The following is a 26,427-nucleotide window of genomic DNA, read 5'->3' as shown; positions in this document are numbered from 1 at the left end:
AAAGTAGAGCAAGAATTCTCCACATTTATAATGAGAAATGTAGTAGGAGCCTTAGGACAAGTACTGCTGAATAACACTGCCAACAATATTTTTCAACCAACATAATGGCTCCAACTGCCACTGTTTCACTTAAATGCAGTTTATGACATGGGCTTTGGTGGATGAGCTTTGAGGGTGGTGGTGCGTGCATTCAAATTCATTTGCCAAACATAACTGATTGGGCCATTCGTCACTTGGTTATGGCCTTTAATTTTTGTGACATCAACAGTCTCGACAATAATCTGTTTTAATTTCATTTTGGACTTTTTATGAGATTTACTAAACTAACAACTACCCAATTTATGAGGGTTTAGTATGCGTTCCTTTCAGATAATTTCGTATTCAACTTTGGTTTTAGCCATTCAATTAGTAGTTTCAAAACTATGGCTACAATGTAGACTGTTGGGAGGCACTGAGGTGAGCAATGATTGTTTAGAGTTTTTTCCGTTTGCTCCTCTGCCTACATATACGCCATCGTCTCATTAACTGCCCATCAGTGCCACCCATTTATGATAAATTGTTGGGAGATATTATTAGATGATATAGGAACCACCATATTTGAATTTCGTGACTTTTAGTACATTTAAAGGAAGATTTCATGTGAAAATAGATCTGGATAATATGTGTGTTTTATCTCATATTTTTTTCTTTATTATGTTAAAATAAATATAGTAAGAAGAACAAAATCTAGATATTAAACTTTTGGTGTTAATTATATCAGTCTTATTTTTGTCATTGTGGCGTTTATTATATACTACTCATTTTTATATTTATAAAAATATATTTCTGCATCATGCAAGGTGAAAGTGCCTTTAAACATAATATTATCATTGGGCTCAAGTAACAATAATCGCCTCAAAATTTGGGAGCTAAATTTAATAGGCCAAAGTTTTGATTTGCCTTGGAGAATTGTTTGCTTAGAAATTCTGTTTCAAATACTTAACACCCAACAAAGGATTGCAATAATGAAATCTTATAGCCCTAATAAATCCTTCCCAACCACGTGCACCGCCCTTGTTTATTGGAGTTGGAAGGTAGAGGTTAGAATCTAGAAGCCATTTTTAGTCAATATATTTAATTCTACTCCCTAGAAGCAACTTCATATTTAATTTTCAGGTTTCGATTTGGACCGACAGGGTTCTACGTCTAAACCTGTGGTACATAAACCTAAAATTGGGCTTTAATCTAATATGAAGATAACCCAAAGAAGTTTCTAGTTTGAAACACTAGCCGGGAAAAGGGAAAGTAGATAGTAAATACTGGAATTTTTTACTTCATTAGTGGATTAAGAGGTTATCATTTTTTTTTCTTTTTCTGCCAGAAGGTTTTTACTATTTATATTAATATTAAATTCTGATTAAGTTTATATCCTTAACTGATATTACTAAAATCTCTTTAAAAGTTAATATAAATCAAGAAAATGTAAAACAAAACAGTAATTAATCAATTTTACCTTTTTTTTTGTACTTTTACATTCATTAATTCCAACCTTTAAAAATTTCAGATCTAAAAAAAACTACTCACTCCCCATAAACTACTCACTTAACTTTTTAAAAATACAATAAAATCAATCAGCCATATAATAGTTTTTTTTCCTTAAATTAGCATTCATTTAAAAGAAAAATATATAATTTTATATAAAATTTATCCTTTTATGTATATAGCGGATGTATCATTGGACTAATATCTATGTACCACTTTGTTAATTTTACTTGTAAAATTTAATAATTACAGTCGATAAATGAGATAATGTTTTCTTACAAACACAGGTGTTTGTATACAATTTGAATTGAATGTCCAGAAGTTTATGGCGAATTTTATAAAAACTTCAAAATCTGATAGTTATAGCCACCTTAGGGTAGGTTTTTTGACCAAATATCGATAGACTAGTTGAACATGTCAAGTTTTTTCTTTTCTGAGGGTAAGATGTCATGTGGGCATGTGGCAAGTTTTAGCCTTATAGGTTGTGGCGTCTACTTCCTATACATACTTAGTCCTGCATCTGATCTATATGCTTATGCGAACTACATACCAGAATTCAACCCCCAAACCTATATGAACATCTAGTTTGTAGGCCATGGTTAGTTACCTTGGTTTTGGTTGGCCATCTAGGGAAAGAAAGTTTTGGCAATTGACGTTGCCGTAATTCTTAACATCTATGAACCCACATCCAATCATCTCTCTTATGGTGGGCTAAGGGTACTTTTATGTACATTGCACACATAAATAAATATCCATAATTATTTCACCTTGAAAAATTTGGACAAGTCAACCTATTTTGATAAAAAAAATTTACTTTCTGCAAACATTTTGCTTGTACAGTTAATGATATTTGTCTCTTATATAATTAATACGTGAATTTTATCTTGTCACATTAATATTGACTTAAAACTCTTTACAAAAATAAGACTTTATATAATTTAACAAACCACGTATAAAAAGATTAATCACAACTTAGCAAACATATTACATATATAAAACACTTTGGGTGAGTTTAGATGGGCGGTGCGTTTACCTGCGGTTAGTGTAAAAACAGCGGTGGCGGTGAGATTAGATACTGTACGATACTGTAACATGAGACAAAAAGTAAGCTAAACACACCGCACCACACAGTACCGCCGCCCCAAACCCATCCTTATTCCATAAGATGTGTATAATTATGTACCTATCTTCCAATAATCTAAAAAGGCATGCACAGTCCATTTATTATTATTTTTCTAAAATTTTCTCTCAAAACTCCAAAGTCACTCTATGAACACCATGCGAACTTAACTCCTACATTCCACTAATGGTTTTCCACGAGCCATATATCTATTTCTTTGTATCAATATAATATTTGTGATCTATCTCGCCTGTAAACCAAATTCATATGTATCTGAAAACAACCCTTGCCCCCACTTCATTAAGACCCCGTTTGTTTCATAACCATTTGCTTTGGTGGGGATTTGTGTCATCCACTCGTTAAAAAAAATTCTCAGCACTGCTATTTGGTGCTCAGAAAACCAATATTGTTGTTGGATTTTTTTTTTTTTTTTGGCAAACCAACACTGGTGGGGCGGTTTAAGATGTCATTTTTCTTTATTGGATAGTAATAATCATTAGAGAGCAGTAAAACTCAGATTATTGGGGAAGAAAATGATTAAAGCAACCTCATGAATCATGTTTCTATATATACATATACGCATATATAATTATATTACACAAGTAACCAATAGGTTTTGTTTGTTTCTCCGGGCATTTCTAATTATAAAACATTCTTGGGCATTTATGCTCAACCACACTTTCTTCCCTTGAAACTCAGTTCCCCATTATATCGTATTTATATATCTATATATAGAACCCTTAAACCAGTTCTTCCCTATTTTTTATTATTAGTATTTTGTCTTATTCACATAATTGTAATCCAAAATTCCAATCTACACGCTCAGCTCTCATAATTAATCCCCACTAAATAAACTTAAAACCTAATAATTTTTTTACACATAAAAGTTATATGAGTCAGATATTCATTCTAAATTATGAGCAAAACTGATATACTTAAACTATCTTAGTATTTAGAGTTTGACACAGTGGACAAGCTTCTTGACATACAGGCAACCAGATAGGGAAACAAATAAAATGTATTATTCTTTAAAGTCAATTTCAATTATGATATTCCAAGTTGTTTATCAGTTATATTTTCATTTTTTCCCTAATAAAATTATTGAAACAATTCCCAAAGAACTAGGTTCATGAACTATAATCATATTGCAATCATAATATATATTAAATGGTTTTTGAAAAGGAGAAGGAATCTCCCAAATTTAGAAAGGATAACAGGAAATTTTAATAAGATAATTCTAAATTATGTGTGTGGATGAGATTAATGATAAGATGTTTGGTGTTTTCCAAATTTCTCATTCCTTCATATAAATAATATATACCCTATTTTTCTCCATTTCTAAACGTTCCCTATGTTAATACTCTAGATTATTGCTTCTGTCGTTATATTATCATTTAATGATATATATATATATATATATATATATATTCAACATAATTTTCATTCATATGTAAAACATTTCACAGAAAGGAACATAAAACACTGATACATAATAAATAAAGTCTCTAAAAAATTAAAAATCAAAAGAAGTGATATAACCACTTGACAAAAGTTAAATTATACCCAAAAAAATGTTTTATTATATATATTCTTTAGGAACTACAACTTGATTATTGGACAAATGCACTTTAAATCTTAGGGGGAAAAAAAGACAAGTCCCCACGACTGTCTTTGGGTAAAAAAAAAAAAAAACTGGGAAAGTTTAATATAATACATAGACATACATACATGTGTATATATATATATAAAGACATGCCCTACAAAGATTCTGTGTTATATTATTAAGTTGCCCTAACAAGGGAGCGGAAGTAATGATTCTCACAAAGTTGAGATTCTTCTCCCCAAAATTAAATCCATGGAATTTTGCTCTGCTATTGTTTTATTTCCTTAGCTTCTTTTTTGGTTTTTTTTTTTTTTTAAATCTCTTCATCAACACGTCTTTATCAAAATAGATACATCAAATGTAGCCAATGATATTTTGATGGAACCCAAAACTGTTTCTTTTGTGTTTTTGGTTTAAAAAAGGGCTTAAAAAGCTCACATTTGAACTTTTATTATATATATATATATATATATATAATGAGAGATTTGCAATCATAAGAGAGTGAGAACAATCCCATTAAACAACTTCCATGTGGGCAAATTAAAGGTCCACTTTGACAAATTTATGACCTAATTTAATTATGATCATCTAAATACTTTTATTTTTTCTCATAATATTAAAATTAAGATCTATATTTAATGTAGATAATTACACAATATAAAAATTTGTTGTTATTATGATTTACTCAGGGGCAAAAGTCAGATATTTTAGGGGCCAAAATTAAATTATAATTTTTACGATAGTAAAAAATAATTTTATCATTTTAATATTCTATATTTTATAAATTTTAAAGGATTAAATTAAATTTTATCATTTTTAAGGGAGGTCAAAGTGTAATTTTACCTTTACTAATTTAAAATTTTAAAAATTTTAAAGGGTTTAGGAATTTTTTTTTCATTTTAAAAGGGGTGACAGGACATACTCAACTTCAGTTTTGATGATGTGTTATCATTTGGTTCATCAATAGATAATGCATAAAATTATACACTACTAGTGCATTACATATTAACCTTTAAAATAATGAAAATTTTAGAGGATGAATTAATGAAAAAGTATGTTAATTAATAATTTAATAGGCTTTAATTCATGGATTTCCATTACTATAAACTAAATCATATGAAGCTATAAAATGTAAGTTAAAAAACATATATTTTTAAGAAATGATAAAAAAGTATGTTTAAAAGAGAAAGGATTGTATGAAACAATGATGCCACGTCATTTGTATCTTTTTCCAATAGTTTTATGCCATATCAGTATTCTTATACTAAATTTCAGGATTTTATCCTGAATTTTAATATTTTAATTTGGATTGGATTTTTTTCAGGATAAAATCCTGAAATTCAGGATAAGAGTACTGATGTGGCATAAAACTATTGGAAAATGATACAGATGACGTGACGTCACTGTTTCATACAATCCTTTTCCGTTTAAAAAAATATTGAGCAATGAAACTATATATATGGTGCTAAAATAATAAATTACAAGAAGAAGGCATGTGATTTTTTCTTAATTTGTTTGGTGAGTATAAATCAACCATTACTGTTTTTAATAATGCTAGACAGCACATTTTTTTCATTAAATTAAAAGATAAATTAATGGTTTAATTTGAATGATTGATTTTCTTAGTTACTCTGATAATATATATGATTGATTTTCGTGGGTTAACTTTCACAGTAGTTCACTTTACTTTAATTTTACATCTTTCCTACCCCACTAAATATCATCATGATTTGATGCTAATGACAAATTAAGAAGATGGTTACATTTTACTTTCGGTTTTAATATTTCTCTAATACTCAAAGATTTGTCAACTATAACCATTGCGAATACTTTTACAAGTTGAAGTACATAATTAATAATTTTATATTTTTATATATGAGCACGCGAATCACTATTTTCTATATATAATAATGTGCATTATTACCTTTTTATTATCATATTCATTGATTTAGCTGCCCAACAAAACAGACAAAAACTAAAACAAACCAAATTAATATTCAAGAATCCATGATGATTTAAGGATTTATTTATTTTTTTGGCAGGTAAAATAATCAAATAAGACTAATTACATAATGTTTTTATGTGTGAGATTGCCACTTGGATAGGCAATAGAAAAAAGTGCTAGTACCTCCTTTGAAATTCCTTCAAATGTCTTTAATCATTGATTTGTTTTTAAACCCATTTTAACCAAGCAGACAACAATTTTATTATATTCTCTTGCGTTCACTAAGAGGTGATGAATACGTCTAATGAAAACAGAGTTGAAACTTATCAGAAGAGAGTCCTGAATGATTTTAATCACCTTCACACTATTAATTTGAATCCTCAAACCATAATAACTCATGATTTGAATGAAAGTTAAACCATTAAAGATGCCACGTAATTTAACAACTTCAAAGACTGTACACTTTCAAAGTGTAACATCTCTAAATTCACTTTAAACAAGCATAACATTTGGATTAACAACTTATATATCTCATGATCATCAATTAAGATGATGGAAATTTTGACTGAAATTTTTGTTGTGGGTGGGGAGGGGTTGCGTAAACTTAGCTAATTAATGATCCTTCCATTTGTTGATTTCTGGATGAAGATTTTTTATTAGGTTAAAACATCTTTCTTATTAGCACAATATCTCATGCCCCAGAATTATGATGAAACCTCCACTTTTTAATTAATGGACAAACCAACATTCGTGTTAGATAATTAACTTTGTTGACAAATTAGAATAAGTCATTTCACATTTCAGCGTACAAGGATAGTGGTAAATTAGGGTTTGTTTAGATAACAAAAGTAATTTAGGTTAAAATCACTTAATTATATATCATAGATATGTTATCACATAGCAAATTTTAAATTTTATGTCATAATGCATATTTTAACTTTATAAATGTAATATTTTAAAAATCAATTTAAGGGATATGAAATACTGGTTAAAGTTTAAAAATTCATTTAAAAAATTAAATTAAAAATAAGTGATTATACATGCAATAATCATACGTACCTAAGATTAAAAGACTCATCTAAATCTTAATTTTATTATTATAAAATTTTGAATAATATAAACTCAAAAGCATTTTAAACACTTGACGAAGATATTTTTAAGTCATTCATAACCTACCAACTTAAAAGAAAATCCAACAAAAACAGTGTGATTAGCTAAAGTAAGCATAAATATATATTTTAACTAAAGTTGACTTTTTGAAAGTGAATATAAATAAGAAAAAGGTCAGCACATCTTAAATAATATTTTCTCGTTTTATTGTTGATATTTATAATTCGTGATTGATTTTTTTCAATAATATTATTTTTAAAATTTATATTTGTACTTTATTATTACACAAAATTTCGCCCTTTAATTTCCATTAAAGCAGTCTCGTCAAAATGAAGATATGATAATTAATACCCCATTCGACTCTTAACCCACAGAGGTGATTCTTTACGGAAAGCTCATATCATTGGGCAAAGTTTGGGTTTCTGAAGTAGGCCCATCAACCATGTTACTACCTAAAATAAATAAATACAAATATTAAAATTCTTTTAATTTAGTCAGCTTTTTAATATGACAAAACTATTCTCATAACAATACTTGTTATTTATAAAAGAATGGTTTTCAATAACTATTCAATTATCGGATTAATAAACAACACTAACTTAATCAGTCTTTTACACAGAATTTAGATATAAATTTTATATGTTAGAATTTCTTTTAGGTTAAATTAAGATGTTATTATCTCTTTTATTAATGTTAATTGGTTGAGTGTTGACAACATCTTTTCTTTTTCAGTAAAAGAAACATCATAAAGCGATTACATCAACTTGTTAACATTAATCGAGACAACAACATATTACGATCAACAAATACTAAATCTTGTATCAAAACTAGAAGTTCTATAAATAGTTGTAAAATTAAATTACTAACTGTAACATACTTAATTATATGATCCGCAACCTATCTTTAATACTTAATTAGTAGTTTACATTTTTATTTTTAATTTTTGGAGACAATAATTGGAACGTTGTACACACATAAGTTTAAAAATTGAAAGTTTACATACATACATACCTACAAGATTATTAAAGAAAAAATCAGAAACGATGAAAAAATTGCAACAGGGCATGCATGGGATAGGGATAGGGATAAACTTTGAAATGAAGCAAAGCAAAAAGCAAAGGACAATAAATTCCTAAGTACGGCTTCCTCAATCTGTTTCTCACCTACTAACACCTTTCATTTATTTGGTTATTTTTATATCAAGCAAATTAAAAAAAAAAAAAAAAAAACGCAACTATATTAACATGGATAATAAAAGAGTAAATGTAGTAAAATTCTGAATATGCATGTCATCTCCTATTATGAAATGGGTAAGAATGAGTGACACATTCCTGTAATTAGACATTTATTACGCCGTGATAGAGGGATGAGTGAGACAAATTAAGTGAGGACAGGAGAGGGATCAAACGGTAATTAGCTTGACTGGAACTGCTTCAGTTTCACATGTATCTATTTACCTGCTTCACTTTGATTGGATGGGAAGTCAAAACTGGACTCTTTTATCACCTTTTTTTTTTACAAAAAGAAAATATTGGTAACAATGTATGAGGCTAGCTAGGTGTATTACAAGAGGGTTCTTTTATTTTTTTAGAACAGAAAATCAATGATTGATTGGGGAATTGAAGTGTGACAAGACTCAAGTTTGCTAGATGAATTTGCTGGTCTTTGATACAATCTTATTGATTGATTATTATTATTTTTCTTCATAAATCAGCTGTAATTTCATCTCATGACTCATCCTATACTTTTTATTATTGTTTAGCCTTTGCCTAAATGCCTAGTTTACTAGATATCCACTCCATGCATGGCTATCAAACAGTTCCCTACTTATTTATTTATAATATAGATCTCTTGCTTCTTTTTACTACTACCATGATAAGACGGATATGGCGTAAGGTTGATTTCTTCTTCTTTTTTTTTTTGAGAATTTTCTACTTACAGTAACTCTTGTTAATTATTTCTGTTAGGATATGTTTTGAAATTTATTGATTGATTCACATCATGTTTAAGTTAATATTTTAATTATTTTCTCTAATCAAGGACGAAATTAAAAAAATTTAGGGTCAAATAAAATTTTAATTTTTAATAATTTATATATTTATAATTTTAAATGTTTAAATTAATTTTTATAATTTTAAACAGATTAATATATAATTTTATTTTTATTAATTTAAAATTTAAAAAAAAAAAGTAAGTAAGGAGAATCAAGGCCTTTCAGCTTTTAGATTCGCCTCTGGCTCTAATTTTTAAGTAGGGAAGGGCATTAGGTATGATAATTTATTACTTGACAGTTATACTTTATTGTAAGTACTGTTTAGTGGCTAAACATATCCTTCCTACTTCACACGTGTTCAGTCTCTCTATCCCTTCTTTTTATATACAATCTTGGTCAACTATCACTTTTACTTCCTCTACTTGGCACATGTTCAGTTTTTTTTTTAATTGGTCTAATATTATTTTTGGTGTCTTTTTAGGGCTAAAATAAAATTTAATCTTTATACTTGAATTTCTACAATAATTCAACAATAATATTTGATTTTTTATACTGTTTTTATAAATAATTAATATTGTTAATTACTCTGATAAATTTTCTAACATATTTTTTAAACAAAATATTAGTTTAACAAAAAAGTACTTTGATATATTAAGGTGGAATAAGGTTTCTTTTCTTTTCTTTTTTTTTAAATCCATATTAGCTACCAAAATTATTAACAGTGTTAATTAATTATTTAGACTAACTAATGACATGAATTTTCTATCTATTTTTAATCATTATAAGATAATGGTAGAATTGTAGTTTCAATTTCTCTACTATGCTCACATATGATATTTAATATTTATATTTTAAATTTACATAATTTGGTCCTTTACTTTTACAATAGCATTAATTAGTCCAAATGATTTACATACTTATATGTGATAATTATCTTATTATGTTACTATCATGTCATTTGTATGCTAACTAGTGTCTAAGAGTAAAAAAAAGAAAAAGAAAAAGACTATGGACGTGACAAAGTGGCATGACACTGTAATTTTTTCTATAGATCATATGACAATGATCAAGTTATAATTTAAGATTTAATTTTATATTTCAACTTCTTGACAAGAATTACTACCTCAACTTTTACAAGGTTATTGATTAGCCTAAATGCCTTATTTTTATTAAAATGGTGATGTAGTTTTAAATTAAATTCACGTGTATTGTAATGTTTTTTTTTTCTATATGATTATCTTGTTTCTATTTAGAAAAATTAAAATATCACTCTAACAATTTAATAAAAAATTTAATGATATTTATAATTAAAATTGAATATTTAAATTCAAAAATAAAATAAAAATATAAAACAAGCTTCTAAATGCAGGATGTGATTTTGTTTTAATTTTGAATATTTTTTATGGTTGAAGGAAAAATACAATGTTTTTAGTCTTAGCAAAGTGTGACAGCTAAGGATAATGGTTTATCAGAAAGTTTGAAGAAAAACTGATTCATTGGAAGTGAAATGATGAATTTGAGTAGATGAGACAATATGATTAAAATGTAAAATATAATCATGTGCTAAGGACAGTTCATTATATAAATTTTGTAAGGAAATATTTTAATAATTTTCTGAGACTAAAATTATTTATGTTGAATGATTGACCTTTAGTATTAAAATTCTTCTAAAGTTTGTTTATTTTTCGTGAAAAACAACGCTTTCACTTATTTATGTCTAATAAGATTTAAACTCAAGCATTATAACGTACACACAAGTTAAATAGGGAACATGGCATTTAGGATTTGATGCCAATAAGCGATTTTGGAATTCTAAACTTCAAATTTGTTGTTGAGCCGATTATTTGTATTTTATTATGTTATAATAATAGTGGTAAAACGATCACAAAATAATAATAATAATAAATAAGAATATATAGATTTTTATTAAATTATTTTTTATAACAAATTTTTTCATAAACTTTAGTAAAATTAGTTATTTCCTAAGTAAAATAAAAATAAATTTTAATTAATGTAATATTTAAATTTTGTATACAAAAATATAATAACCATTAGATAAAAATAAATTTTAATAAATAAAATTACATTTCTAAATTTTATTAAAGGTACTAATTAATATTGTTATTAATATATTAAAGTTTTTAATTTGAAAATTTTAAAAATATCTAAATCTCATATAATTTTATAGGTTGCCAGAAATGTAAGAGGGTTTGGGCAAAAATATAGGCCCGAAAAATGGGCTTGGACAAAAAAAGGCCCGTTTAAAAAATAAGTCAAGTCTCGGGTAAGACATTTTTGGTCCAGGCCCGACCTGAATTCACTAAATGACAAAAACAATCTGTTTTTTTAATATTATTTTCTTATTGTTTTCTACCTATTCGCTACTATTTTACTACTATGTTGCTACTATTTTGTTGTTATTGTTTGGATATTGTATAAAACTTATTTTATTGTTACTTTTGTTATTATTTTAAATACATTTGTTAATATTATTATTATTTTAGAGGTATTTTCTTGTTAAATTGCATCTATCTTAGTGCTATTTAAGTATACATATTTTTAAATTTTATTTTCAATTGGTGGGAAATATTTATTTTGATGTTTTTAGTATTTTGATATATTATATATATTTTAAAATTATATAAAATAATATAAAATTAATATAAGCAGGCTGAGTTTTAACATTTTTATTCGGATAGGGCTTAGACAATATTTTAGGCCCATTTTTCGGGTTGGGCCGAGCCAAGCAAACGGGCATAAATTTTTAGTTTAGCTCGGCCCGACCCGTGCACACATCTAGGCAAATATTGACATTATAGGTGTCTCTATTATAAAGAGGGTTGACCATCTATGATTTATTATGTGTGAGTTCATAACTAAGGCTTAATATATTATTTGGTTTTTGAGTTTGACACTTTTCTCTAATGTGGTATTTATGTTTTCTTCAATGTTTTAATAACCAAATTTGGTAATTGAATCGGTCAGACCATCAGTTAGTGATACAATTGGTTCAACCATTGATCTAAAATAACTAAATAAATACTTAAAAATCATAAAAATTAATAAAATATTAGAATAATTATAAAAACTAGTTCAACTGTAGGTTTTGGTCTTGATTTCTAGTTTTTTTTTTTTTTGTTTTTTACAGATTTTGAGCAGTTCGCTCAAAGACTAGTTCAATTTCTATGTCCATACTGGTTTAATAGTCAGTTTTCGTTCGTTTGGTCTAGTGCGGTTCCAATAAAACTAATTTTTTTGGTCCGATGTGGCAATTGTATTTAGCAAAAGTTATACATTTTATCCAATAAAACTAAATTTATTCTATTAACAAAACTATAAAATTGCAAATAAAATTATATTAGCAATTAATTTTCATCAAATCAATATTAAAATCCAAATTAAATACCAAAAATTACTACCGATACCTTTAGATACCAAAATGTATAACTTTTCCAAATATAAATATCACATTAAATTATAAAAACACAAATATGATATTGAAAAAAATCAGAAATACCCAAGAATATAATAAGCCAATAACTAATATTATACTGAGTTTATTTAATTTGGTATTGTTTTATTAATTGATAATTTGATTAATAGTTTTCACCTAAATTATTTTTTATTGCAGTTATAATCGTTTAAAGAAATGCATCGATGCACTAATTGAAACAAAATTTAATTTAAACATAATTCTTTTGAATTTATTTCAACAAGATTTAAAGATATTTAAGAGAGTGAACAATTGAAAATCATTCGAAATCAAGTATACAATTCTAAAAATATCCAAAACTGAACTTACAAATTTGAAAATATTTGAAAGATGTTGAAAAATATTTTTCATTCATGTGCACGTGCTAGAGACTTCTTCGGCTGACGCACTATCACTTAATGGTAAAGTTATTACAAAAATCAATTTATTTTATTCTAATTAAATACCAATAAATTATGATTTATAAGTTAGATTAAAATTTTATCACGCAACAAAGTTCAAGACTAGAATAGTCTCCGCTCAGAATTCAACAAGATAATTAAATTTTAGTTTTTAAACTTTTATTTGATGGTTTAATGGTTAAGAGAGATGTAGTTTAAGTTTGAGTCGTGTTAATTGTATTTGTTGTTTGAGCTTTACCATGTTACTGTAATACACAAAAAAAAATATTTTTATTTAAATTTAATTATAAAATTTTATTATAAATATTTTAAAAAATTTATAAAAACAAATGAGTGATTAAGATATTAAGTATACATAAATGTCATGTGCTATTTTTCTTTTAGATTATTTTGAGTTCAAATTTCAATATGTACAAATCATGTATAGATTTATTCTAATTTTAATAAATCATATTTGTAAATTCATTTTAAAGAACATTTTATAATATTTAAATAATAAAATTACTTATTGATGCTACCTAGCATTAAAAAAAAAAAAAAAACTTGGGCTCTGTTTGACATTTAAAAATATGTTTTTATATGTTTTATTTTCGGATAATGAAAAATATATTTTGTAAATAGCAAAAAGTATTTGGTTCATATTTTCTTATAATAGAAACATAGTAAATAAAAGAAAAGAAATGTAATCAGTAATTAATAAAATTGATGTTAAAAAACTGTTTATATAAATATAAATGGTGTTGTATTTATTTAAAGATAAATAACCTCAATATCACAAATCAACTTTAGGTAAAACAATAAAATGACTTTTTATTGGTTACTGCTTTATCATTTTCAAAAGCTAAAATAAAAATAACTCCTGTTTCCTAAAACCAAATGAAACTTGGTGGTCAAACTGAGTGTAACTTGGGTCTGAACATGATTTAAACCAAACAATGGCACGACCTCTTCCAGCTATGGATTAGACCACAACTTTTTATTCCGCAATTAATTCCATCAAACCGAAAACTGTAAAATCAAACCAGTTTCTTGGAATAAAAATATAAAATATCAAGGACTAAATGAAAGGCAACAATCCCTTATGGGGATGTGATGATATTTTAAGTATCCAGTTTGTTGAAGTTGCTGTGGGCAAAAGAAAAATCATAAGATAAGCAGGAAGCCATGGGCAATGGCAATGGCATTGGCATTGGTAGGGCCTTCCCTGCAAACACGAAATTACTTCAAATATTAAATGTTGGGACCGTCATGCACCAATGTGACAATGGCCACTGATCCATCCCCACCCTAACCGCCATGCCATTCTCACTCTAATCATCACCACCATTGCCCTATGACAAGCCGAATCCCACTTCACAATATATATATATTTGCTGTATTGAATTCAAATTCCAAATCAAGTTCGCAACATTGAAACATAAACTAGTCTGTGTCAAACTGAAGCTGCAAACATTGATGGGAGGCAACTCATGCATAAAACTGAACCAAATGCACATGCCATCCTGCTTTTTTGTTGTTCTAAAACACTTGAATCTAAAATCCCATGATTACAGAATCGGCCCCTAGAATCCAAAAAATATCCCAATAGTAATACTCCAATTTCAACACCATTGGATGTGGAGGCATCTCGGCTATTATTCACAACCCACCACGCCCCAACTTGGTCCTATGATTGCCAACCATAATCAAAACTCAATATCCTGTCAGAATCCTACCAGCATCTTTTCTACATTAATCATAATTTTAACATATAATCCTATTTTTTGGGATTATTAGTTTAGGGTTTTTTTGTAAAAAAAAAAAGTTAATTCCATTTTTTTTACCGTTTATATACACGGAACACACTCTATCCTACCAGCATCTCTAAACTTCAATACTGTCTGTCTGTCTATTTTGTGAAAAAAAAAAAAACATTGTCCCCACTTTAAGTTTTCCTTCTTTTTTTTTTTTTCAGTTGCTTCTTAATTTACCTCATATATGAATATGAGTTGAATTCTTCACAGAACATTCTCCAAAGAAATATACACATAGAAGAGAGTTATATATATTATATCAGTACATCACCATCTGTCTCTCCCTCTATCTTAAGCCTCGAAGTACAGCAATTTCTTGCCCTTTTTAGTTTCATTTTCCTTTTCCTTCCCTTTGGAAACTCATCAAAACCTCAACCTGAACGTACTTTAGCTAGCGGTAGCTATTTAGTTGCGTAGTAGCTAGCTACGTATAGCTAACAAAAAGGATATATATATATAGTGGTGGTATAAAAAAAAATTAGTCTCAAATTGCGGTCTGTTCATGGATTGCTTGAGAGAAATACAAGGAAAACAAGCACACGATCCCATATTCATAGAGAAGATGAATACGTCGGCGTCGTGGCGTTGCATATGTGTTCCAGGGCCACTTATCGTTGGTGCAGGGCCTTCGGGTCTAGCCACAGCAGCTTGCTTAAAAGAGAAAGGGGTGCCAAGTGTAGTCCTAGAGAGATCCAACTGCATAGCATCTTTGTGGCAACTCAAAACCTACGATCGTCTACGCCTTCACTTGCCTAAACAGTTCTGCGAACTTCCTCTGATGGGGTTCCCTACTGATTTCCCAACTTACCCTACTAAGCAACAATTCGTGGACTACTTGGAAGCATACGCAAGGGAGTTCGATATTAAACCACGGTTCAATGAGACGGTTTCCCAAGCCGAGTACGACGCCACGCTGGGGTTTTGGCGGGTGAAAAGCGTTGGAGTAAATGGGAAAGGGACGGAATACGTGTGCCGGTGGTTGGTGGTGGCGACGGGAGAGAATGCGGAGGCGGTGATGCCGGAGATGGAAGGAATGGGAGAGTTTGGTGGGGACATATGGCATACAAGTTCGTATAAAAGTGGAGAAGAGTTCAGAGGAAAAAGGGTTTTAGTGGTGGGGTGTGGGAATTCAGGAATGGAGGTGTGTTTGGATCTTTGCAATCATAATGCTAGGCCTTCACTTGTGGTCAGAGATACAGTAAGTACTTCTTCACCATCTCTCTCTCTCTCTCTCTCTTCTTCGATATAAAATTTCTTCTCTGTCCCACTAAACATATTTAACCCAAAATCACATCCACTAAAGGGTTTTTCTTTTATCTTTTTCATTGTTTTAATGGTAAAGTTCACTACCAAAAAAAAAAAAAAAGTTTTCTGAAGCCCCCTCTTTGTTTTGTGAGGAATAAAAGATGGTTTTTAATTGAACAAGGTTTTTCAATCTTTTTGTTTATGTTTCACCATAAATGGCACAACTGCCATAGTTTGTGTCGCTTCAAACCAATCTATTACTAAGTAATAATTTCAGGTGAACAAAGAGATCTCTTTTGGGTCCAAAAAAGAGATCTTAATTGGGATAGATAGGGAAAAAAATATTTAACATAATTATATAAATCACAATTTAAAGAGAAGATCAAATCTTTGATCTTTCACTTTCTTGGGATTCTCAAGCATGCTCATCATCGTTAAGATCTTGTGTTGTCGTAATCATCATGAATCTACACCTTTTTTTTTTGTCCCTATGATTAAGTGTTTTTTCCCCCTGGAAAAGACTAAAGAAAACTTACTCCAAAGTTATGGAGGAATGGCCTGGAGGCAATTAACCCATACTATATCAACTCATGTTTTTGCTTTTTTAGTTTTGAGTCCACTAAAAAACCTGGCTTTTTTGTTTTATGGAACTGAAGGTGCACGTCCTTCCACGAGAGATGCTGGGGCGATCAACTTTCGGGTTGTCCATGTGGTTGCTCAAGTGGCTACCCATTCGGTTCGTCGATCGCTTATTGCTGATTGTATCGTGGTTGATGCTGGGTGACACCGCTCGCATCGGATTGGACCGGCCACGATTGGGTCCCTTGGAACTCAAGAATCTGTCTGGAAAGACCCCCGTCTTAGATGTTGGCACGCTTGCCAATATCAAAAGTGGAGACATTAAGGTACTTTGCCTTTTCTCATTGAAATCACATCACACCTCCCCTTTTTTTTCATTCATTGATGACAACTAACGAACTGTGTTTCCACAATCGTACCCACATGCTTTTCTTTTTTGCCACAAACATAGTTTCCCAATAATTCCCATACCATTTTTTTTGTTAAATTTCGAAATTCTTTAACTTATAAATGTTGTTATACTATAGGTATGTCCAAGCATTAAACGCCTAAAACGATATGCCGTGGAGTTTGTTAATGGCAGAACTGAGAACTTTGATGCAATCATCTTAGCAACTGGTTATAAAAGCAATGTACCCTCTTGGCTAAAGGTATATATATGCTTGCCCTTTTATCTTTATTTCCTTCCCCCCCCCCCCCCAAAAAAAAAAAAAGGCTAAAAGAAAAGAGGAAATTGAAATATTGACAGGAAAGAGAGATGTTCTCAGAGAAAGATGGGTACCCTCGAAGGCCATTCCCTAATGGGTGGAAAGGTGAAAGTGGGCTATACGCCGTGGGGTTCACAAAACGTGGGTTACTTGGTACATCAATGGATGCTAGGAGGATTGCAGAAGACATTGAACGGTGTTGGAAACATGAAGCAAAACACCGTATGGCCTTCACTCGTTCACTTTTGCAGCAACCTTCCTCAGATTCATCATCATAATCTCCGTGATTGATTCATTTTTCCCTTAGCTTTATTTTTCTTGGGTTTTTTGAATTAAAATCGTCAGAGAGCGAGAGTATTTTTGGTTGAAGATGGAAGATATACTACATAATATACTGCGTCTGCACGTGAACATGCAGCAGTGGATATCGATTGCTTCATAGCCAAAGCCAATGGCACATGAACGCAAAATTAAGGAAGTGAGTTGTCTCAGTGAACCCTTGTCTCCTTTTTCAAGATGACACCAAAGCCAGCTGCCATTGCAAGTCTTGGGACGTATATGAAAGGAAGTTGAATTTCAAAGTGTTTAAGAAAACGGGTCGGTTTTTTGTTTGGATTGTGTGAGGGACCTGAGTTTATATCTGTACATCTTGTACATTACCATTTTTCCCTAATTAGGCATCATACTTTTTCGTTTTTAGGGTGAGACACAGAGATTCAGATGAAGCTGATATTTGAGTATTTGATTGAATATATAAATATTTATAAAGAGATAAAAGGAAAAAACTGGAGCTATGGGTTCTATCTGGTAAGTGTTTTTCATGGCGTATGATTGTGTTTTTTGACCTATACTTTCCATAAGGCTTTGGAGATTGTGATTTATTACCATAATCAATAGTAACAATCAGATGCAGCTTCATCATTAAAGCATTTATTAATTGTTTGGCTTTTTGCTGTTGTTGTGCTTGGCTTGGCTATTTTACTAAAATAATTCAAAAAATTTTGATATTTATAAAAATATTCACGTTCAAAAATAATCACAAAAATAACCTGAAATAAACAATAAAATTAAATTTTAGCCTGTCAATAGCAGGTATCAACTCGTATTTTGCACCCATAATTGTCAAATGATTGTGTCAGGTTTTAAAAAAATTAATTTTTTTAGTTTTGGTCATTGACACCAGAGTATTTTTTTTAAAAAATCGTATCATATTGGTATACAAAATACGAGTTTTAAAAAAAATTGGTCTTGGCTTTGTCAATGGGGCACCCAGTCTAACAAAAAAATTCAACTTTTTTCAAAATTTTTTTGCTCTCTAAAATACGAGTTTTAAAAAAAAAAATTTGGGTGCTGGCTTGTCAATGGTCGACACCCAATACCAGAAAAAAAAATTCAATTTTTTTTCAAATTTTTTTTTTTTTTTGCTCTCTAAACACACGATTTTTTTTTAAAAAAAATTTTGGGATCTTGGCTTTGTCAATGGCAAGACTCGATATAAAAAAAAATTTAATTTTTTTTCAAATTTTTTTTTTTGCTTTTAAAAATACGAGTTTTTTTCAAAAAAAATTTGGGTGCTGGCCTTTTTTTTCAAAATTTTTTTTTTGCTCTCGAAAATACGAGTTCCAAAAAAAAAAATTTTTTGGGTGCTAGCCTGTCAATGGCCGGCACCTAGTGCAAAAAAATATATATATATTCTCGAACAATGGAGGAATATCTCGCAGTGGATCTGGATCCATGGGGTGTGATGATGAGCCGGATGTTTCATATTCTGGCTCGAGATCGGGGTTCGAGGTAGTATCAGACTCGATTTCACCGAATGGCGGAACTCGATTACTGCGCGGTTGTGCGTTCCTTGGTTGCCATCGAGAAGATTCCGGTTGCGCGTCTTTTTGGATCAGCATGTATTTACCTTAGAATATAAAGAGTTTTCCGTATGCCATATACCATGCTGTGTACTCGGGCGTAGGAGAAAACCCTCCATCTAAGGTATACAAGAGAGGGTGCCTCGAATGTCCCATATTCCATAGAAAGATATATGGTTCATGTTTTTGCGCCCAATTTAAAGAGTCTCGACCCGAACCCTTTTTGTCCATTCCGTGAACTTCTTTAATGTTGACGGGAGGGTTCGGGATAGGTTGTGCGCAACCAAACTGCCTCAAAACCCGACTTCCATCGTGCCACTCCACCATATGGAAATGAATCAACGGCACATTTGACACGAACAACTGTTGCTGCTCGGCAACCCATGATGGTATGAGCGCTGCGATATGTTCCTCATTATATGGCATCCATATGAACTGCATAATATAAAGAACACGTTATATTTAATTTTTATTCTTGCGCAATTATTTATTTAAAAAAGAGAAATTCGAAATCGTCTTTTACAGCATCCCCTGAATGAGTCTCCATCATCATACGGTACATAGGTACCGTAAAAGATCGGTCGATTCCCGGTACAGTTGCCCATCTAAAAAAAAAGAAAAAAATATCGTATTATTTCCAATATGAAAAAAATAAGTATACTAGAGTATACAATTAAAAAATAGATGGCAAATTGAACTATATATTTACCTATTAACGAGTGGCCAAACATACAGTTGGTGGCTCACTGATGCTAGAAATGGCATTCGATATAATGCCCAAGACTGCAGTAGAAGGCAGCAACCGCCCATTGTTTTTGTAGACGGCTTTGTTACTCGACAAAGTTCGCGGTATAAGCATGCCAACACTGCAGAGCCCCAACTAAATCTGCCGGCAAGCTCGAGATCTTCTAGTAAGGGAGATACATTAATGAGACTTTATTTTGATTTATGTCCGGCATCAGTATCCCACCTATAAGTTGAAGAATAAATGCTCTCGCAGCGTAGATAATGTCCATCTGCGTTGGATTTCTTTGAAGATGTTGGAAGTTTTGTTTTAACCAATTAAAATTAATATGTGTTAATCGTCCTTCCTCGTCGTTCGGTGGCACCCTTCCAAGTAACCGCTTGCTAGTGCTCCATGGATCGGGCACTCTTCCAAGCCCGGTCACTGCTTCACCGTTTACAGAAAGCCCTAGTTGGACTGCTACATCTTGCAGCGTAATAGTAACCTCTCCACACGGGAGGTGGAACGTATGTGTCTTCGGGCGCCATCTTTCAACTAAAGCCGATATTAAATTGGCTCGTAGCTCAGATGTCTGAATGTATGCGGCTACCCCAAAACCCACTACATTCAAATGCTGTAAAACTCTTCTATCAGGAAAATAACTGGGTCATGCAGCCGGGGTCTCACAAATCGGTACAGATCCTGCGTTTATAGTAAATATATAATGTTATATTTCTCATGGCAAAAAAATTAAAAGAATATTTAAAATTAAATAATACATTTTATTTCTTGTTTACCTGATGCATATTAACTGCAATGTGATCGTTATCATTTAAAAGAACATTAGGATTAGGATCCATGGAGTGATTCGCGAATGTCAGTGATGAACAGTGATTGTAGAAGGTTTCTAGAAGTGCTCGGTGGTTGTTGATGGTCGTCGGAATAGCCTATTTATAGTGGGGGACCATTTGACTTCAAAGGCAAAATTGAAAAAAAAAAAAAAGAAAGCATGAATGGCCAACCAATTGTATCCTGTGACACAGGCCTGACACAGGAAGGGTCTTGTCAACTTTTTTTTAATTTTAATTTAATTTAAATTAATTTAAATTATTTCATTTCAATTATTTTTTTTCAATTCAATTCATATTAATTTTTTCATATTATTCCTCATTAATTTTTTAATTCATTTTATATTTTATCAAATTAATTAGAAGTGGTCTTAATATCATGGTTATTTAAATTGTTTTCATCAATATTTTAAATTTTTTATATTTTAATTTTTCAAATTAAATTTAAAATTAGTTAAATATAATTTAATTTAATTTCAATTATTTTTTCAATTCATTTCATATTATTAGTTAAATTTCATATTATTTTTCAATTTAGTTTTTATATTATATTTCATTATATTTTATCAAATTAATTAGAAGTTGTCTTAATATCGGTGTTATTTAAATTGTTTTCATCAATTTTTAAATTTGATTATATTTTAATTTTTCAAATTAAATTTAAAATTAGTTAAATATAATTTAATTTAATTTCAATTATTTTTTCAATTCATTTCATATTATTTTTTTCATATTATTAGTTAAATTTCATATTATTTTTCAATTTAGTTTTTATATTATATTTCATTTTCTTTTTTCAATTCATTTTATATTTTATCAAATTAATTAGAAGTGGTCTTAATATCAGTGTTATTTAAATTGTTTTCATAAAAAATTTATAATATTTTATTTTTGTCAAATTAAATTTAAAATTCATTACATTTTTTCATATTTTCTAATATTATTTTTTAGATTTTTTAGGTTTGACACCGTATTTATTAGGCTTGATAAAAGTTATTTGGAGGCTTAATAAAAGTAAGCTGAAGCCGGCCATTGCAAGGCCATTGTCAGGCCTATTAGGTGATGCAGGCCTAGCCTGCAAATTAGGGGATGCCAACCTTTTTTTTTTCATTTCTTTTCATTTTCATTTTATTTTAATTTTATTTCATTTCAACTTTATTTCATTCTAATTTCATTTTCATTCCCATTTCCATTTCATTTAAAGGGTTTTTTACTAAAATAATTTTAAAAAATTTATTTACAAATTTTATTTTTTATTTTTAAATAAAGTATTATTTTTTTATTTTTGGATCAGTATGACCCGCGTATGATACAAATACATGTTGTTTTCTCGGTTTTATTAGGTATAAGTATTTAAAATTTTGTGAATTAGTTTATATATTTTTTAAATAGCTTTACTTTGGGTAAAATATATTTACTTTAATATTAATATATAGGGCTTTTATGAGTAAAAACCATAAATAATATATCACTCGTCATCTTGGAGTCCAGCATTACGAGACGATTGACCGGAAACATAGACACGATGTGGGCATGTTGATCGGTTGTGTCTGGATGTTCGACACACAGTGCACAGTTTGGGTTCACTCGTCTCCCTGACATCCATGTCATTTCGAATTCTCGTCGATTGTGGTCGACCTTTAGGATTTTTGCAGAGACTACGGTCAGGCACCATCTCGAAAGCAGGTGGTGGAACTTCCAAGTTTGAGACATCGGGCATTACAGGAAATTCGTTCCCCCATATACATAATGTACGTTCCAACGTGTAGATCTCGTCTATGAATTGTTCAACATTTAAGTTTGCTCTCGCACACGCTGCATGAACATGCGCACACGGATATCAAAGAGTCTGAAATATCCCGCACTCGCATTGTGACAGCCCTAATTTGGCCCTAGTCGGAAAGTGGTTTCGGGATCACAAAACCGAGTCCCAAAAATAATCAAATGTTATATTATGTGTTTATTTCATGTGAAAGTGCATGTGTGAAAATCCCATGCTTTGATTCTGCCATTTGTGAGTGAAATTATGAAATATGACCTATGTGAAAATTTTTGAAAATGCTATAGGCTAATATGTAGTGGCCTAATAAATAGTAGTGCAAAATAGGAGGATTTGCATGTCAAACTCCCCATTTTATGTGTAGTGGCCGGCCATGGTGTTAATGGTAGACAACATGTGCAAATTTTTTTATTGAAGTTATGGCATAAGTATGGCACAAATAATATATGTTATTTTGTGTCATAAAATGTTTAGTAATAGAATAACAAAAAGGAAGAAAAGGAAGGTTTTTGTTCATTCTTGTTCATGAAAGTTGAAAATAGAAGAGAAAGGAGAGGAAAAGAGCTCTTGAATGTTCGGTCACTTGGGGAAGAAAAATCCAAGGTAAGTTCATGGTAGTTTGCTTTTATCTTGATGTTCATGAGTTCTTCTTGATTCTACCCTAACTCATGAAGCATATTTTGATTTTTGATTGTATTGTGAGCATTCGGTCATGAATTAAAATGAAGGAAATGGTTGTTGTTTCATGTCCTTTTGATGAAAAATGGAAGATAGGTGAAGTTGAGCCAAGCAAATGAGCATGCATGTGCCTTAGATGCTAAGAGAAAAATCAGCTAACATGTTGTGCTTTAAAATGATGAAATGAAGATTATGCTTAAGTAAAATTATAGATATATGATGAATGATTGGTGATATGCATGTTTAAATAACATGCATGCAAGGTATGTGTGAAAGAGTGATTTGGTAATAAATCTGTTTGGGACAGCAGCAGTAACGTAAATTTGGAAAATCACCATAAATTGTGGGAGATGATTTAGAAGCTGAATAAATTATGTAATTAAAGCTTAATGAGTCTAGTTTCTTATAAAACAAACCATGTAAGCAAAAGAATTTCCGATAATGAGATATTTGAAGTGATGTGGGACAGGGTCATAATGACTTCTAGATCCTCTGTTCTGTCTTTATAAAATCATTATAAATTGTAAAAAATGTTCATAAGATGAAATTTATATGCTTAGACTCTTTAATGAGTCTAGTTTCAAATGACATAAACGAGAACATATTTTGAATTCGGTACAATGATAAATTTGATTCGTAGTGAGGAGTGGTCAGATTAGTCAAACATTGAAGCAGGGGAAATTTTAAGAAAAATCTGGTATTGATTGGCCAAACCAAAAATTCTGAAAATTTTATGGATGAAAGATATATGAGTCTATCTTCAGGAAAAATTAACGGCACTTGATTTGGAGTTTCGTAGCTCCGTTATAAATGATTTAGTGACTGTTGCTCAGGAAGATAGCTTGCAGTGAAATTATGATTATGTGGTAAACATTGACAAAAATTTGTTAATGAGTTGCTTATTGATTTCTTATAAGCTTAATATGATCAGTAGGTGTGAAAGTCGAATATATATATGTATATATTATATTTTGAAAGTGAGCTCGAATAGTCGAATAATGACTAGTTTAAAATATTTGAATTTAAGCTCAAGAGCATAGAGGAGCAAAATTCGGATAAGGAAAAAGAGAAAGTAATCGAATAGCCGTTGTAATCGTTCGGCAAGATTCAAGGTAAGTTCTTAAGTGTTTAAGCTTGATTCCTTTTTATATGCCCAAGAGTTAAATTAATATGGAAAAGGGAATGTACATTTTTATTTAGTTAATGTGCCAAATATGTAATGATTTAAGGCTATAAGCCGATTATGGCTATTATGCTTAAATTGAATTGGATTTGGAAATTTGATACACTAAATGAGTGTTACAATGAATAAACTGTGCCGTATATGTGCTGGTGGAGATATCACGATTTGTGATTATTAAATACCTAAAGGAAACCATGATGTGTATAAAATTATTATTATTAGTCCTTTGTGGTAGCCGAATATGGCTTGGCACTAAAGTGATTAAATGTGAACTTCGATGAGGTAAACTATTAAAAGTGTGGTGCTATAAGACTATGGGCTAATACGATATGTGGATTCGTTCCGTAAAGTAAATTATTAAGGTATGTGATATGTACTTATGCATGTTAAATCGATTGGAATTGAATCATGAATGTGAATTGCCAAGCATAGGTAAAAATGCCTATGACATATATGTGAGTAAGGGTAAAACCATCGTAAATTATCGATAAGGATGGGCTATGTGCGGAACCATCTTATAATTGCTAATTTGAAAGGTTGTGTGTGAATCAGTGAGCAATATGTATATATTAGATGAATCGTGACCTTTTGGTTCTACTTGAATTAAGTTATGCGATAAATAATTTATGTATATGACTTATAGTCGAATGGTCACTATGGGTTAAGTTTGAATGGTGAAATGGATATGTGATATTTATGAATGACTTTTGAACCGAAATGTAAATGATGGTGTTCATATGGAGCTTATACCCGAATGTTGCAAATGACTACGAATGTGATATGTTGAATGAGATGTATTAATAAATGATTAAATATGCATGATATTTGATGTGTATTCGGTTAAATCCCACAGCTTCGTCTTTGGTATTATATCAGGATAAATCCCACGTGCCTAGTCTTTGGTATTATATTCGCCTTCGTGCCTAGCGAGCTTAGTACCGGTGATGTATATTCGCCTTCGTGCCTAGCGAGCTTAGTCTTGATGATGTATTCGACGCCGTGCCTAGCGAGGCTTCATGCGGTGATGTGTATTCGCCTTGCCTAGCGAGCTTCGTGCGGTGGCGTGTATTTGGGCCTTCGTACCTAGCAGGCTTCGTGCCGATGACGTGTATTCGGGCCTTCGTGCCTAGCAGGCGTAATGCCAATGAAATGATATGTTATGTGAATTCGGTGTTCCTTGTAAGATAAGGGTTTAGCCAAATGTTAAAGATGAAATGATAATGTATTGTATCATGCTTATATGGCCTAATGGCAAGTATAACATGTTGGTAAAAATGCAATATGCTTTTATAATCGAATGATAAGTTTGAAATGAACGTAAGTGAAATGTTATGCATAAGCTATCAAATGCTAAGTGTGAAAATGAGATGAAAGAAAAGTGTTTGAGATGTTTAATTATATACGTTCGAATGATGTTAGTACTTAATTGATATGAATATGTTATATGGAACTTGTTGACTTGATTATTCGGGCCTTTGAGCTTAGCAAACTATAATGCCGGTGAGATACTATTCAGGCCTTTGAGCCTAGCAGGCTATAATGCCGGTGAACTGATATCGGGCCTCGAGCCTAACAGGCGAAATGCTAGTGATTTGAAAAAAGTCCATAACTAAGGTACCTTGTGTTAGGTTGACAAATGAATACATTCAGTACGTTAAGTGGGCCAGGTACGCATTATGTACTCATATGTGAGTTTGATCTGCAATGAATCATAAGTGTGCATTGTGATACTTACGTGAATAAATGTTATAACTATATCTATGATCATGATACACCGGGTCAGGGTGTGAAAGTATGTGAAAGTTTTTGATTTAATTATGTTATACGAATTCAGATTAAGTG

The 26,427-nt window shown here is 30.5% G+C and overlaps 1 protein-coding gene across 1 annotated transcript; it reads left to right on the top strand.

Annotated features, from left to right (window-relative positions):
• Positions 1-15,051: 15,051 nt before the first annotated feature.
• On the top strand, positions 15,052-18,433 carry LOC108472755 (indole-3-pyruvate monooxygenase YUCCA6-like). The gene is made up of 4 exons (XM_017774310.2): positions 15,052-16,177; positions 16,881-17,129; positions 17,331-17,453; positions 17,552-18,433. The coding sequence occupies exons 1-4, from the start codon at positions 15,482-15,484 to the stop codon at positions 17,786-17,788; spliced, it is 1,305 nt and encodes a 434-aa protein (XP_017629799.1). The 5' UTR covers positions 15,052-15,481; the 3' UTR covers positions 17,789-18,433.
• The last annotated feature ends 7,994 nt before the right edge of the window (positions 18,434-26,427 follow it).

This window comes from Gossypium arboreum, chromosome 5, assembly GCF_025698485.1.
Source record: "Gossypium arboreum isolate Shixiya-1 chromosome 5, ASM2569848v2, whole genome shotgun sequence".
Classification (NCBI taxonomy): Eukaryota; Viridiplantae; Streptophyta; class Magnoliopsida; order Malvales; family Malvaceae; genus Gossypium; species Gossypium arboreum.
This window is presented reverse-complemented; position numbering and strand designations above follow the sequence as displayed.

Excerpts from the sequence above, each read along its gene's own strand:
- LOC108472755 (XM_017774310.2), top strand. The coding sequence starts at position 15,482 with ATGGATTGCTTGAGAGAAATACAAGGAAAACAAGCACACGATCCCATA. Across the intron at positions 17,130-17,330 it reads TCAAAAGTGGAGACATTAAG|GTATGTCCAAGCATTAAACG; the intron begins GTACTTTGCCTT and ends GTTATACTATAG. Across the intron at positions 17,454-17,551 it reads ATGTACCCTCTTGGCTAAAG|GAAAGAGAGATGTTCTCAGA; the intron begins GTATATATATGC and ends AAATATTGACAG.